Source organism: Piliocolobus tephrosceles, chromosome 6 (genome assembly GCF_002776525.5).
Source record: "Piliocolobus tephrosceles isolate RC106 chromosome 6, ASM277652v3, whole genome shotgun sequence".
NCBI classification, from domain to species: Eukaryota; Metazoa; Chordata; class Mammalia; order Primates; family Cercopithecidae; genus Piliocolobus; species Piliocolobus tephrosceles.
Genome location: NC_045439.1, coordinates 101,338,053 through 101,353,649, shown reverse-complemented (window position 1 = coordinate 101,353,649; position 15,597 = coordinate 101,338,053). Strand labels below are relative to the sequence as shown.

General features: G+C 45.1%; 2 protein-coding genes across 33 annotated transcripts in view; one reads left to right on the top strand and one right to left on the bottom strand.

Annotated features, from left to right (window-relative positions):
* PRC1 (protein regulator of cytokinesis 1) overlaps positions 1-10,880 on the top strand; it is a 28,395-nt gene extending 17,515 nt beyond the window's left edge. Inside the window, exons 9-15 of one of the 8 annotated variants that reach the window (XM_023195358.3) lie at positions 432-527; positions 2,343-2,489; positions 2,714-2,824; positions 6,450-6,560; positions 7,298-7,474; positions 7,801-7,842; positions 10,259-10,880. In XM_023195358.3, coding sequence (XP_023051126.2) covers positions 432-527; positions 2,343-2,489; positions 2,714-2,824; positions 6,450-6,560; positions 7,298-7,474; positions 7,801-7,842; positions 10,259-10,621 — 1,047 coding nt within the window. In that variant the 3' untranslated portion in view covers positions 10,622-10,880. Of the gene's footprint in view, positions 1-431; positions 528-2,342; positions 2,490-2,713; positions 2,825-6,449; positions 6,561-7,297; positions 7,475-7,800 lie in introns of all 8 variants that reach the window. The other 7 variants (XM_023195364.3, XM_023195360.3, XM_023195359.3 and 4 more) reach the window with 7 other exon arrangements.
* The window catches only part of RCCD1 (RCC1 domain containing 1), a 34,543-nt gene that overhangs the window by 12,015 nt on the left and 6,931 nt on the right, over positions 1-15,597 (bottom strand). For 8 of the 25 annotated variants that reach the window (XR_003307024.2, XR_002727103.3, XM_023195371.3 and 5 more), the window contains exon 8: positions 10,869-10,931. Coding sequence is in view for 20 of the 25 variants with exons in the window: in XM_023195371.3 (XP_023051139.1) it covers positions 10,869-10,931 (63 nt within the window). In the remaining 5 variants the exon portion in view is untranslated. Of the gene's footprint in view, positions 1-1,000; positions 1,411-1,937; positions 3,310-5,565; positions 7,315-10,868; positions 10,932-14,713; positions 15,456-15,597 lie in introns of those variants that run through there. The other 17 variants (XM_023195373.1, XM_023195372.3, XM_023195384.3 and 14 more) reach the window with 10 other exon arrangements.

The window sequence follows — 15,597 nt, the reverse complement described above, 5'->3', positions numbered from 1 at the left end:
AGACAGTAAAAAACAGAAAAGTTAATAAAAAGTTAAAAAGAATGAGAAGCTTTAACTATTTATTTTTATTTATTTATTTATTTTTTGAGTCTCACTCGTTGCTCAGGCTGGAGTGTAGTGGCACGATCTCGGCTCACTGCACGCCACCCGGGTTCAAGTGATTCTCCTGCCTCAGCCTCCCGAGTAGCTGGGACTACAGGTGACCGCTACCAGGCCCACTAATTTTTTTACTCTTAGTAGAGATGGGGTTTCACCATGTTGGCCAGGCTGGTCTCGAATTGTCGACCTCAGGTGATCCGCCCGCCTCGGCCTCCCAAAGTGCTGGGATTATAGGCATGAGCCACTGTGCCCAGCAAGAACAAAGACTCTTAACAGAAGTTATTGGTCTCATGGTGCCAGGCTTTCCACTAATTAAAATGTACTTTTCACAGAGGAAAGCTTCAGATCCGAATCGATTTACAAACCGAGGAGGAAATCTTCTAAAAGAAGAAAAACAACGAGCCAAGCTCCAGAAAATGCTGCCTAAGGTAATATTATTGCTAAGGGTTTTTGGTGCTTGGTTACAAAGATACCTCACTATTTGTATGTCTTTTTCTTTCTATTGTTTAGCCCCAAAATGATTTTCTTCAAAGCTTAGGCAGAGATAATAAGTTACATATTCAGTATACGCAACTGTGTATCAAGGCGTATTCCTTTGCTAGGACTGCCAATAATAAAGCACTATAGGCCGGGTGTGGTGGCTCATGCCTGTAATCCAGCACTTTGGGAGGCTGGCGGATCACAAGGTCAGGAGTTCAAGACCAGCCTGGTCTCTACTAAAAATACAAAAATTAGCCAGGCATGGTGGCGGGCACCTGTAATCCCAGCTACTCAGGAGGCTGAGGCAGGAGAATCGCTTGAACCCGGGAGGCAGAGACTGCAGTAAGCCAAGACGGCGCCTGGGCAACAGAGTGAGAGACTCCATCTCAAAAAAAAAAAAACAACAGAAAACACTACGTACTGGGCAGCTTCGACAACAGCAACTTATTTTCTCACAACTCTAGAAACTGCAAATCTGATGACAACATGTCATTGGCAGAGTTGGTTTCTTCTGAGGCCTCTCTCCTTGGCTTTGTAAATGGTCGTCGTCTTCTCAGTGTCTTCACATGGTTTTCCCGCCATATGTGTGGCCTGATTACTCCCAGTCATATGAGATTGGGGCCCACCTAATGACCTCATTTTAACTGAGTTCTTTTTTTTTTTTTTCTTCAAGAGATGGGGTCTTACTATGTTGACCAGGCTGGTCTTGGACTCCTGGCCTCAAGCAATCCTCCCATCTCGGCCTCAGGAATGCTAGGAATATAGGAATGAGCCAGCACACTTGGTTTCAGTTCTCTTTTTAATGACACTGTCTTCAAATACAGTCACAATCTGAGGTACTGGGGGTTAAGGCTTCAACATTTGAATTTGGGGGGAAACACAATTCAGCCAGTTACATAAGGAAAGCCTTTGACAGAGAGAGTCCTGTGGGCCTCATTACCATTTTCCACTTTGATAATACCACCATTTTTTTTAGTTAAGTCAGGGATATCATTTCAAAACACTCTCATTTAGTAATTCATCTGTTCCTCACAACATTCCTATGAGGTTGGTATTATTTCCATTTTTACAGATGAGGAAACTGAGGTACTAAGAAGTTAGGTAAATCTGGCCAGGCGTGGTGGCTCACTCCTGTAATCCCAGGGCTTTGGGAGGCCAGCAGTTCAAGACCAGCCTGGCCAACATGACGAAACCCCATCTCTACTAAAAATACAAAAATTAACTGGGCGTGGTGTATGCCTATTAATCCCAGCTACTCAGGAGGCTGAGGCACAAGAATCGCTTGAACCCGAGAGGTGGAGGTTGCAGTGAGCCGAGATCGTGCCACTGCACTCCAGCCTGGGCAGCAGACTGTCCCCCCAAAAAAAAAAAAAATTATATAAATTTGCTCACTGCTTCACAGCCAGTAAAGAGGGTGATTCCAGATTGAACCCCATTATGTCTGATTTCAGAGTCCTGCTCCTAATGTTCACTGCCTATTTCATATTGCTGATCTTTCCTGTGCTGCCTCCAATTTCAGGCACCAAAACCTTAGTGGTCAAACTTTGGGTTCTTGCCATTTTCCACTCTTGTATGTTATGTGAATGAAATGTCCCCAGGCTTTGATTTCTGGTCACTCTGACCTGTACCTATGTGGGCCCAGCTACCTGAGATGAGGCTAGTGATGCTCTGGGGAGGAGGAGTCACTCTCTAGAGAAATCATTTCATTTGGGCTTTACACTAAAGAGTTGAAGTAATTAACATGTCCTTATTTCTGGTCTCAGCTGGAAGAAGAGTTGAAGGCACGAATTGAACTGTGGGAACAGGAACATTCAAAGGCATTTATGGTGAATGGGCAGAAATTCATGGAGTATGTGGCAGAACAATGGGAGATGCATCGATTGGAGAAAGAGAGAGCCAGGCAGGAAAGAGTAAGTGTGAACATGAACACAAATTGGGATAAGAGGAAGATGGTAATCTGAGCAGCCCAGAGTCTCTGCCAGGGACCAGGGTTTGTTGAATAGGAAGCCTGTGGCAGCTCTTTTTAGCTCTGGCTGCGGAGACATGGGCCTAGATTCCTGGTCCTGCTTCTGTTGCCATCCCAGACCTGCTCTCTTCCTGAGATTTATCACTGTTGCTTCTGACTTTCACGCAGCAACTCAAGAACAAAAAACAGACAGAGACAGAGATGCTCTATGGCAGCGCTCCTCGAACACCCAGCAAGCGGCGAGGACTGGCTCCCAACACACCAGGCAAAGCACGTAAGGTAAACAAAAGGCTTAGGGAAGCACTGATTTCAAGGGAGTGGGTGAGGGTAGTCCCAGCCACCTCTTTGAACAGAGCCAGCCCCTCCATACCCGTAGGTATTTCTAGTCAGGTGGGACGAGAGACTGAGAAAAGAAATAAGACACACACAAAGTACAGAGAAAGAACAGTGGGCCCAGGGGACGAGTGCTCAGCATACAGAGGACCCACACCCGCACCGGTCTCTGAGTTCCCTCAGTATTTTTTATTATTTTCACTGTCTCGGCAAGGGGAATGCAGCAGGAGGACAGGGGGAGAAGGTCAGCAGGAAAACATGTGAGCAAAGGAATCTGTGTCACAAATAAGTTCAAGGGAAAGTACTGTGCCTGGATGTGCACGTAGGCCAGATTTATGCTTCTCTCCACCCAAACATCTCAGTGTAGTAAAGGGTAACAGAACAGTATTGCCGCCAGCATATCTCGCCTCCAGCCACAGGGCGGTTTTCTCCTGTCTCAGAATAGAACAAATATATGATTGGGTTTTACACCGAGACATTCCGTTCCCAGGGGCATGCAGGAGACGGAGGCCTTCCTCTTTTACTAATCCTCCTCAGCACAGACCCTTTACAGGTGTTGGGTTAGGGGACAGTCAGGTCTTTCCATTCCCACGAGGCCCTGTCTCTGGCTGTCTCAGTGGGGGAAAATACCTGGACAATACCCAGGCTTTCTTGGGCAGAGGTCCCTGCGGCTTTCTGCAGTGCATTGTGCCCCTGGTTAATCGAGAATGGAGAATGGCGATGACTTTTACCAAGCATACTGCCTGTAAACATACTGTTAACAAGGCACATCCTGCACAGCCCTAGATCCCTTAAACCCTGATTCCATACAGCACATGTTTCTGTGAGTACAGGGTTGGGGCTGAAGTTGCAGATTAACAGCATCTCAAGGCAAAACAATTTTTCTTAGTACAGATCAAAATGGAGTTTCTTATGTCTTCCTTTTCTCCATAGACACAGTAACAGTCTGATCTTTCTTTTCCGTACATCTCTTGCCCTCTGTCCTGCAGAGAGGGGAAAGGGTTCTTCTGTCCCTTCATGTCGAGTCCACTTGAGAGTGAATGGAAGGCTGAATAGCAGCCTATAGTGAGCTTTGGTGTCTGCGCTTGAGTCCTTGCATTAAATTCGAGGGGCGGGGGGGAATGATTGCTAACATTCTGGTAATGATGAAAAGAAAGCTTCACTGGTTTTCCCTGTAAGGCCAAGAGGTGGCCATGTTGTACCATGTGAAAAACAACGTTCATGCTTGCTTACTAAATGAAACATGTAATGATTCTTCATCTCTACAGCACAAAGTCAGAGAGGACTTTATTTTTTATTTATTTATTGAGACAGTTTCGCTATTGTTGCCTAGGCTGGAGTGCAATGGCATGTTCTCAGCTCACTACAGCCTCCGCCTCCTAGGTTCAAGCGATTCTCCTGCCTCAGCCTCCCAAGTAACTGGGATTACAGGCATGTGCCACCACACCCAGCTAATTTTGTATTTTTAGTAGAGACAGGGTTTCTCCATGTTGGCTAGGCTGGTCTTGAATTCCTGACCTCAGGTGATCCACCCACCTCTACTTTCAAAGTGCTGGGATTACACGCGTGAGCCTCTGCGCCTGGCCTACTTTTTTCTTTTTGATAAATAAAAGCATTATTTCTTCTCCCTACTCATATTTTATAACATAAATTTATTCTTTTTAGACAGTGTCTTGCTCTGTCGCCCACACTGGAATGCAGTGGTGTCATAATGGCTCACTGCAGCTCAACCTCCTGGGCTCAAGTGATTCTCTAATCTCAGCCTCTACGTAGCTGAGACTTACAGATACATGCTAATTTTTTTGCGGGGCGGGGGGGGGGGGGGTGGGTTTTGAGTTTTAGTAGAAATAAGGTCTCACTAAGTTGTCCAGGCTGGTCTCAAACTCCTGAGCTCAAGTGATCCTCCTGCCTCAGCCTCCCAAAGTGCTGGGATTATAGGGCATGAGCCACTGTGCCTGGCCTAAAATGTATGTGTTTTTTTTGTTTTTGTTTTTGAGATGGAGTCTTGTTCTGTTGCCAAGCTGGAGTGCAGTGGCGTGATCTCAGCTCACTGCAACCTCCGCCTCCTGGGTTCAAGTGATTCTCATGCCTCAGCCTCCTGAGTAGGTGGGACTATAGGCCTGTGCCACCATGCCCACCTAATTTTTGTATTTTTAGTAGAGATGGGGTTTCACTTTGTTGGCCAGGATGGTCTCAATCTCTTGACCTCAGAAGATCCACCCGCCTCAGCCTCCCAAAGTGCTGGGATTACAGGCGTGAACCTCCACCTCCTGGGTTCAAGCGATTCTCCTGCCTCAGCCTCCCGAGTAGCTGGGATTACAGGTATGCGCTACCACACCCGGCTAATTTATTTTTAGTAGACATGGGGTTTCTCCATGTTGGTCAGGCTGGTCTCATACTCCCGACCTCAGATGATCCACCCACCTCGGCCTCCCAAAGTGCTGGATTGCAGGCACGAGCCACTGTGCCCAGCTCCCTAGAGTTTTTTTAATTAAAAAAAAAAAAAAAAGTTTTGGCTGGGCGCAGTGGCTCAAGCCTGTAATCCTAATACTTTAGGAAGCCAAGGTAGGGGGATTGCTTGAACTCAGGAGTTGGGAGACTAGCCTGGGTAACATGTTGAAGCCCCATCTCTACTAAAAACACAAAAATTAGCTGGTTGTGGTGGCACACACCTGTGGTCCCTGCTACTCAGGAGGCTGGGGTTGGAGGACTGCTTGAGCCCAGAAGGTTGAGGCTACAGTGAACCAAGATTGTACCACTGTACTCCAGCCTGGGTGACAGAGTGAGACCCCCATCTCAAAAACGTTTAGAGCTCTTATTAGCATATAAGTTTTGACATATGTACGTTTACATAATGAAACTGTCACCATAAGTTAGATAATGAACATTTCCATGGTCCCCAAAGTTTCCTAGTGCCTCTTTGTATTACCTCGCTCCTTCCCTGGCTCCTGATTTGCCCCCAGCCTCGAGCTGTGGCAAGTAGGAATTTACTCTTTAATTACAGATGTTTGCATTTTGAAACATTTTACATAGAATCCCGCAGTATATATTCTTTTTTGTCTGGCTTCTTTCATTTAGTATAGATTCATCTCTGTTGTTGCATGTATCAAAAGGTCACTCCTTTTTATTGCAGATCAATATTCATTCCACTGTATGAATTTGCCACAGTTTGTCCACTTACCTGCTGATGGGTATTTGGTTGTTTCCAGCTTTTGGCTGTTGCAGGTAGCTGCTATGAACATTTACATCTAAGTCTTTGTATGGATCTCTGCTTTTGTTTCTTTTGGGTAGACACACCTGAGAGTAGAATGGCTGGGTCGTATGCTAGATGTCTTGTGCCACAGTGGTTGTACCATTTTACATTTCCATTTGCTGGATATCAATAGGCTTTGAAAACTTTCCACAGGTTTCTTCAAACCTGTGCAGTATTAGACACAGCAGGCCCTTCACCATGCAAACCCATCTTCCCTGGACTGCCTCCAATAGTCATTTCTCTGTAGGGTAGAGACGGGTTGCTGGAAATGCTGAGGATATTACTGCACATAAGTAACCCATGTGTTCTTCTCTCTAGCTGAACACTACCACCATGTCCAATGCTACGGCCAATAGTAGCATTCGGCCTATCTTTGGAGGGACAATCTACCACTCCCCTGTGTCTCGACTTCCTCCTTCTGGCAGCAAGGTTAGTATGCCCTGTGTCTAAGCACATCCTCACATGCATCCCTAGCCTGTTCACCCAGAGGCCCCACCTACTTGTTCTGGATTCTAAGATCCCTAGATTTGGTTCTTACTTACATACTGAGAGTTGACAGATACAAAGCTAGCTCACCATTAAATAATGGTCCAAAATTAATGTGCAAAAAAAGAGAACAGTCACTCTGAGCCCCACTGGTACCATGAGAAGCACTGGGATGTCTGGGAAACTGAAGATCAGGCAGGGTCACTGTGGACTCAATTCCAAGCCCAGTCTTCAGCTGGTATGGAGCTAGATCCCCTACATGTGGGTTCCAGCCCAGTGAAACCAGATCACTAGACATGCCAAGTACTCAATAGAGATGTTGAAAAGTATGTGGTAAAACACAGTCTTTCAAATATTTTATTAGACTATGCACAAGATAGGTGTTGTGTAAATCAAGAATTCATATTTAAAACAATTTTTTTCTAGAGATGGGGTTCTGTTATGTTGCCCAGGCTGGTCTTGAACATGTGGCCTCAAGCAATCCTCCTGCCTTGGCCTCCCAAAGTGTTGGGATTATAGGCCTGAGCCACACCCAGCCCCATATATTTTTTTTTTTTAACTAAAAAGTATAGGATTATAGACATGAATATAAAGATAGTCTCAGCCGTTGACCAGTGCAGGTATTGTATGTGCACGTTCATTAGGAGGAGGATACATGGATCTCTTTCCTTTCTCTGCAGCCAGTTGCTGCTTCCACCTGTTCAGGGAAGAAAACACCCCGTACTGGCAGGCATGGAGCCAACAAGGAGAACCTGGAGCTCAACGGCAGCATCCTGAGTGGTGGGTACCCTGGCTCGGCCCCCCTCCAGCGCAACTTCAGCATTAATTCTGTTGCCAGCACCTATTCTGAGTTTGCGGTAATTCACCTTTTCTAATATCTACCAGTCTCTGGGGAGCACACAGTTGGGGCAGAGTGGGTATCTTCCCAGGGGCGCCCAGGCTATTAGCTAGGGCAGCTACCTTGGAGGCTGAGAATCCCTTTCCTGCTTTGACCATGGCAGGGTGGGTGTGATTTAAGGGGGGGTTGTATAGGAAGGAAGTTGGCAGCAGCAACTAGACATTTAACCTGGATCCTTCTGCTTAATATATACCATTCCCTGGCTGCCAGAGGCAACCCCTCTATCACTGCCCTGGTGCTCTCTTGGTGGAGTTCTTGGTAATTGTCTCAATTCTTTGTTCTTAGAAGGATCCGTCCCTCTCTGACAGTTCCACTGTTGGGCTTCAGGTCTGTATGGCAACCCCTGCATGTCCCATGTCCCTTTTCCAAACTGATCTGTCATCTGCTGGCTTCATTCATCTGGGCACAGGGCTACACTAACCAATAATCTCGGCAGTGTTACAAAGGAAGCAGGAATTCCTATCATGGACTCAAAAAAAAAAACACATCTGATTTACATTCACAACAGATTAATAAGAAAATTTGTTCAGACTTGAATTGGATTCTCAGCCCCTAAAGTCAGGCAGTTTTAAATCGTGTTTAACAGAAAACCTTGACCCTCCCCAATTGTAACATCAAAGGCCTGCAGTAGCTGGATAGAATAGAGGCCCCATCACATGGGGAAGGGAGCCCCAGCTGTGTGCTGCCTACAATGAGGCTCTTGGCCTGTGTGCTGATTATTTCCTGGAGTATATGCCTTCCTAACCTCAGGGCTCAACTGCCAGCTCTGTCTATTCTCAGCTAGCTAATGCCGATTTCCTCACCTTTGCCTCTTTCCATACATTGAGCTACTGCAGCATAGATGACATTGGAAGCAAGTTTTTCCAGAATGCTCTTCACTTCCTAGTATCCTACTCTATATCTGCTAACACCTAATTACACTGCCTTTTACTTAATCTGTCTTGTCTTCTCTCAATATTTTACTAGCAAGAGGTGAGGATGTCCCTCACCCTTGAGGGGATGTTGAGTTAAACCCCTAGCCTGCCTCCCCTCTTAATTGCTGCAGGGATGGAGAATGGAACAGTTGGCCAGTGCTGCAGCTAATTTTAATCACTGAAACTGGCTTCCTACACCAGCAAGTTTTTCAAATTACATGGCTGGTGGTGCTTCTACCTATAAAAGTGGGTGTGTGTCACTCTGGCTGACTGCTGGACAGAGGTCCAGCTTTCTCTTTTTTGCTTGTTCATCCAAGGCCCATTTTATCTGGTTGAGGCTTAAATGTACCTGCCTATCTCTGTGGCTAGTCCTAGGTAGGTTCATCTGGTTTGGGTTGCTATGACTGATAGACTCCACCAGGCAGCACCAAAGCCGGTAAACTAACCTCTGCTAATATCTGTCTTTCTCAGTGGCCATTCATGCTTTATCTTTTGCTGCTATACCATGTGCTCCAGCATGAGATCAAATCACCAGCAGGTTACAAGGCCTCAGCCCCAGGGATTGGTAGATATATGTTCTGGCCCACTGTTTTATAGAGGGCTTCAAGAGACCAAAGCTTGTTGCCTACTTGACGACTCTAAAGTAGTTTTGTGAAGTAGAGTCATGCCTCACTTAATGACAGGGATATGTTCTGAGAATGTGTGGGGCAATTTCATTGTGCACATATCAGTGTGTACTTAACAGTCCTAGACAGTACAGCCTACACACCTAAGCTATATGGTATGGCGTTTTCCTCCTAGGCTACAAACCTGGGCAGCATGTTACAGAAAGAATACTATAGGCAATTGTGGGTTTTTTATTCGGGCTGGGATACTATAGGCAGTTGTAACGCAATGGTAAGTATTTGTGTATCTAAACATAGAAAAGGTACAGTAAAAATATGGTATAATCTTATGGGACCACCATAGTGTATGTGGCCTGTTAACTGAAACGTCATTATGTGGTGCATGACTGGATGAAGGATTTCTCCTCTGAGGTGTAACAGAAGGGACTGGCTGAGGAAAGGGATCACAGGCATGCGTGCACATGCACTCTGTCTATGACTAATAGAATGGTGCTCAGAGTTCTTCGCCTTTTACTCCTAACGCAGCCTATGCCAGGCTGGGGATCTCAGAGAAACTGCCTTCAAGGGACCTTTTGCTGACATTTAACCATACTTAGAAGGGTGGGGCATGTTTAATAGAGGCAGTATTGCCACTGATGTTATTTATTTTTCAACAGCGAGAACTTTCAAAGGCTTCCAAATCTGATGCTACTTCTGGAATCCTCAATTCAACCAACATCCAGTCCTGAGAAGCCCTGATCAGTCAACCAGCTGGGGCTTCCTGTGCCTAGACTGGACCTAGTTATATGGGGGTGACTTTAGTTTTTCTTCAGCCTAGGCGTGCTTGAAACCCTGGACAGGTTCCATGACCATGGGCCTAACTTAAAGATGTGAATGAGTGTTACAGATGAAAGTCCATCATAGGTTTAGTGGTCCTAGGAGACTTGGTTTTGACTTAAATACCTTAAAAGTTTATGGCAGGAAGTGCAAATTTTAGCATATGGGGCCTGACCTCTACCACATAATTCTACTTGCTGAAGCATGATCAAAGCTTGTTTTATTTCACCACTGTGTAGGAAAATGACTGACTATGCCCATCCCTGGGGTAGTTCTGGCATGTATACCTGTAACTAGTAATTAACATCTTTTTTGTTTAGGCATGTTCATTAATGCTGTAGCTATCATAGCTTTGCTCTCACCTGAAGCTTTGTCCCCACCACACAGGACAGCCTTCCTCCTGATGAGAATGTCTGTGTGTCTGAAGTTGAGATGGCCTGCCCTACTGCCAAAGAGGTGACAGGAAGGCTGGGAACTGCTTTGTTAAATTGTGTTCAGTTCTGTTACACAGTACAATGCCCTTTGTTGGGGGTATGCATGTATGAACACACATGCTTGTTGGAATGCTTTCCTCAGCGTTTGTCCCTGGCTCCCATCTCCCCATTCCTGTGCCTACTTTGCCTGAGTTCTTCTACCCCTGCAGTTGCCAGCTGCATTGGGAGTCTGTTTGTTCCAATGGGTTGGGCTGTCTTTGTGGTGGAGATCTGGAACTTTGCACATGTCACTACTGGGGAGTTGTTCCTGCTCTAGCATCCACGATGAGACGCCCTCTTTACCTACCCTCTCAATCACTACTACTCTTCTTGAAGCACTATTATTTATTCTTCCTCTGTCTGCCTGCAAGCAGTCCTACTGTCAACATAGTGTAAATGGTTCTCAAAAGCTTACCAGTGTGGACTTGGTCTGTGTCAGCCACACTTGTTTACTCATACAGTACGTGTCCTGTTTTTAAAATATAAAATTATTCTTAAAAGTAAATTAAAATCTGTATACTTACATTTCAAAAAGATACAGTGTGGTGTTTTCTTTTTTTCCCCAGTCACTTTTTGAGTTGGTTGGTCTGTGTGTGAAAAACAGAAACAGAAAAAACTAAAAGAACCTCCTGGAAATTTTTTTTTTTTTTTTTTTGAGATGGAGTCTTGCTCTGCCCAGGCTGGAGTGCTGTGGCACGATCTTGGCTCACAGCAAGCTCCGCCTCCTGGGTTCACGCCATTCTCCTGCCTCAGCCTCCTGAGTAGCTGGGACTACAGGCGCCCGCCACCACGTCCGGCTAATTTTTTGCATTTTTAGTAGAGACGGGGTTTCACCTTGTTAGCCAGGGTGGTCTCGATCTCCTGACCTCGTGATCCACCGGCCTCGGCCTCCCAAAGTGCTGGGATGACAGGCGTGAGCCACTGCGCCCAGCCTCCTGGAAATTTTTAGTCAGGAATGTGATTTTTTTTCTCTTTTTTGAGTCTCACTCCATCGCCCAGGCTGAAGTACAGTGGCACTACCTTGGTTTCCTGCAACTTCCACCTCCCAGGTTCAAGCGATTCTCCTGCCTCAGCCTCCTGATTCGCTGGAATTACAGGCACACATCACCACACCTAACTTTTATATTTTTAGTAGAGACAGGGTTTCACCATGTTGGCCAGGCTGGTCTTGAACTCCTGACCTCAGATGATCTGCCTGCCTCCCAAAGTGCTAGGATGACAGGCGTGAGCCACCACACCTGGCAGAGTGTGATTTTTAAAATACTCTCTGGTACATTTCTAAATTAAGAATATCTCTTATTCTCACTAATTTTTTGTGAGAAATATAAAACCTAACCCCGGATGTGTAAAGAGCAAAGGGAGTCAGTCCTAGGAAGCCTCTGGCTTCAATGCCATTTGTCTCAATATGGGGAGGCTGCCCAACTTCAACAGCATTACTGAGGGAGGATGGATATAAACTGTACACATGTGAAGGGTAAGACAGAAAAACCATTACTACAGTCAAGTTAACCAAGCATCTCGACCCCAGAAGTTTCCTCCCACCCCTTTCTCATTCCTCCTTCCCAGCCTCACCCTGCACAGCAACCACTGATTTTTTTTTTTTTTGACATGGAGTCTCGTTCTTGCCAGGCTGGAGTGCAGTGGCGCGATCTCAACTCTGCCTCCCAGGTTCAAGGGATTCTCCTGCCTCAGCCTCCCGAGTAGCTGGGACTGCAGGCGTGTGCCACCACACCCGGTAAATTTTTGTATTTTTAGTAGAGACAGGGTTTCACTGTGTTAGCCAGGATGGTCTCGATCTCCTGACCTCATGATCCGCCCACCTTGGCCTCCCAAAGTGCTGGTATTACGGGCATGAGTCACTGTACCCGGCCCACCAATTTCTTTGTTACTACAGATTAGTTTGCATTTTCTACAGATTTATTTATTAGGTTTATTTTTCACATTTGGCTTTTCTTCAGTTTTTGGCTATTAAAAATAAGGCTGCTATAAACATTCATATACGAGTTTTTGTATGGATAGGTATTTTTTTCTGGATAAATACCTAGGAGTGAAATGGCTGGATCACATCTGTGGTAGGTATACACTTAACTTTTTAAGAAATGCCAAACTGGGCCGGCATGGTGGCTCACGCCTGTAATCCCAGCACTTTGGGAGGCTAAGGTGGGCAGATCACAAGGTCAGGAGTTCAAGACCAGCCTGGCCAACATGGTGAAACCCCGTCTCTACTAAAAATACAAAAATTAGCTGGGTGTGGTGGCACACACCTGTAAGCTCAGCTATTCAGGAGGCTGAGGCAGGAGAATTGCTTGAACTCAGGAGGCGGAGGTTGCAGTGAGCCAAGACTGTGCTACTGCACTCCAGCCTGGGCAACAGAACAAGACTCCATCTCAAAAAAAGAAAAAGGAAATGCCAAACTGTTTGCCAAAGCAGTTGTACCATTTTACATTCCTACCAGTAATGTATGAAGGTTCCCGTTTCTCCACATCTTCACCAACAGTTGGTACGTTCAACCTTTATATAATTCTAGTTATTCTGGCGTATGAAGTGGTGTCTCACTATTGTTTCCATTTACAATTCCCTAATGACTAATGATGTAGAGCATCTTTTCATATGCTTATTTGCCATCCTTCTGTCGTCTTTGTTGACTTCTGTCCATTTTAAAAAATGGCTTGGCCAGGCGCAATGGCTCATGCCTATAATCCTAGTACTTTGGGAGGCTAAGGCAAGTGGATCACATGAGCCCAGCAGTTCGAGGCCAGCCTGGGCAACATGGCACAACCCCATCTCTACTAAAAATACAAAAAACTAGCCAGATGTGGTGGCACGTGCCTATAGCCCCAGCTACCTGGGAGGATGGCTTAAACCCAGGAGGTGGAGGCTATACTCCAGCCTGGGCAACAGACCCTGTCCAAAAAAAAAAAAAAAAAAAAAAAACCCACAATGAAACCCACTTCATACCCATTAGGATGGCTGTTAACCAACAAATAGAAAACAAGTATAGATGTGGAGAAATTAGGATTCGTGTGCACTTCTAGTGGAAATGTCAAATGATGCAGCCTCTGTGGGAAACAGTAGGGCAGTTCCTCAAAAAAAATTAGAATTACCACACAAGCAATTCCATTCTGGGTATATATCCAAAAGAACTGAAAGCAGAGACTCAGAGTTGTACACCCATGTTCACAGCAACATTATTCACTGTAGTGAACAACTCAACTATCCACCAATGCACGGATGAAAAAAATGCAATATATACGTACAACAGAATGTTAGCCTTTAAAAGGCAGGAAGTCCAGATACATAAGCTACATCATGGATGAACTTGGAGGACATGCTGCTAAGTGAAATAAGCCAGTCATAAAAAGACAAATACTATGGGATTACACTTCCATGAGGCACTTACAGTAGTCATAGAAACAGAAGGTTAGGACTGGTTGCCAGGGGCTGGGGAAGGGCAGAGTGGGGAGTTAAGTGTTTAATGTGCAGTCTCAGCATGGAATGATGAAAAAGTTGGGAAAATGCATAGTGACAGTTGCACCACAGTAAATGCATATGTCACTGAACTATGTACTTAAAAATGGTTTAAAAAAATTTTCTCTTTTATTGAACATACATTTTATGTTCAGTATATTTTACCACAATAAAAAAGAGAAGAAAAAAAAAAAAAAACTTAAAGGCCCCACGGGTGGGAAACATTTGCTAAACCACAGACACACACATGCACAAATACAATTTAACCATATAGAAAACTACTGATGTTAAACTTACTTTATCAAAATAAGTTGATACTTGTAAAGCACTTTGAGCCTTACCTGGCATGGAGTAAGCATCACCTAAGTATCAAACAAAAATTGGTAATACCAGGAGAGACTGAAACAACAAACTACATGGTAGCAGAAGATACTCTGAATACTAACTCTCAAAAGATTAGGATCTGAAATATCCAAAAGAAAAATCACTAAGGAAAATAAAGAACATTTTAAAAGGCCAGAAAACTTGAACAGGCACTTCACAACAGAAAAACTCCAAATGGCCAAGAAACATGAACTCTTCACCTCAAGCAATCACCCCACTTAGCCTCCCAAAGTGCTGGGACTATAGGTGTGAGCCACCATGCCAGCTATCCAATACACAAATGAAAAGCTACTCAACCTCATCAGTATTCAGGGAAATGCAAATTAAAACCAGTGTGCATCTACCTGACATTTCAGCCACAGTAGACACCACCCTGCTGGTGGAAAACAGTTATCTAGTAAAATTAAAGGTATCTCTTGACTTAGCAATTCAACTCAATGTTCTGCAAAGGAACCTGTGCATGTGTGCAGAAGACTGCTCAAAGTCTTATGTGGAATGACCAAGATCAGAAACAAAATGACCATCAACAAAACCGTATCACTTGAGGTATTATTCATACAACGGAACACCATATAGCATTAAAAATGAAAGAACTCCAGGACCCAACAAGGATGGATCACACAATGCTGAGTGACAAAAACGACACAAAAGCACATATACAAGATTCCATTTATCTAATACTCAAAAGCAAACAACTATGTTGTATAAGGATGCATGCAAGGCTGGTAAAATTCAAACGAAAGCAGGAAAGTGACTGACAAAGGAAGATGACCTGGAATGTGCCCCAATCTCAGCTACACATCAAATTCCCTGGGGTGAGGTGGGCGGAGCTTTGAATCTACCAGTATCTAGGCCACACACCCAGAGGTTCTGATTTCATTGTTTCGTTGATTTCATTGTTTCATTGATGCTGATCTTAGGCAGACAGAGTTTTCAATGTTCTCCAGGTGTTTCTAAAGTGCAGACAATTTTAGGATGGTGCTTGAGGGTGAAAGGCAGGACTATGATGGGGAGGGGCAAATACGGGGCCCTTGGGGTGCAGGCAATGGTTTTCCTCGACCTGAATGGGGGTTTCACAGGTGTTGTATATACATATACATACACACGTCAACTCTTCCCTTTCTCCACAGCATACACGTAGGTGTTCCAGGGCCCACAGGTGACAGCCTTTACTTGGAGTTGCTTATCTACAAAGTATTCCACACGGCGGGGCCAATCCAAGCTGATGGTGTCCTTGTGGCCCAGCTGTCCATATTTACCTAAAGTGAAACCAGCCCCTTTGCCATAGTCTCTACTGGGTCTTGCTGCTGCTTTCCCTCCACGAAGGGGCCCAGACTATTAAATGAGGTGCTAGGATTATGCCCCACTGCTCTGTGAATCCGGGAGACCCAGAGCCAGGCA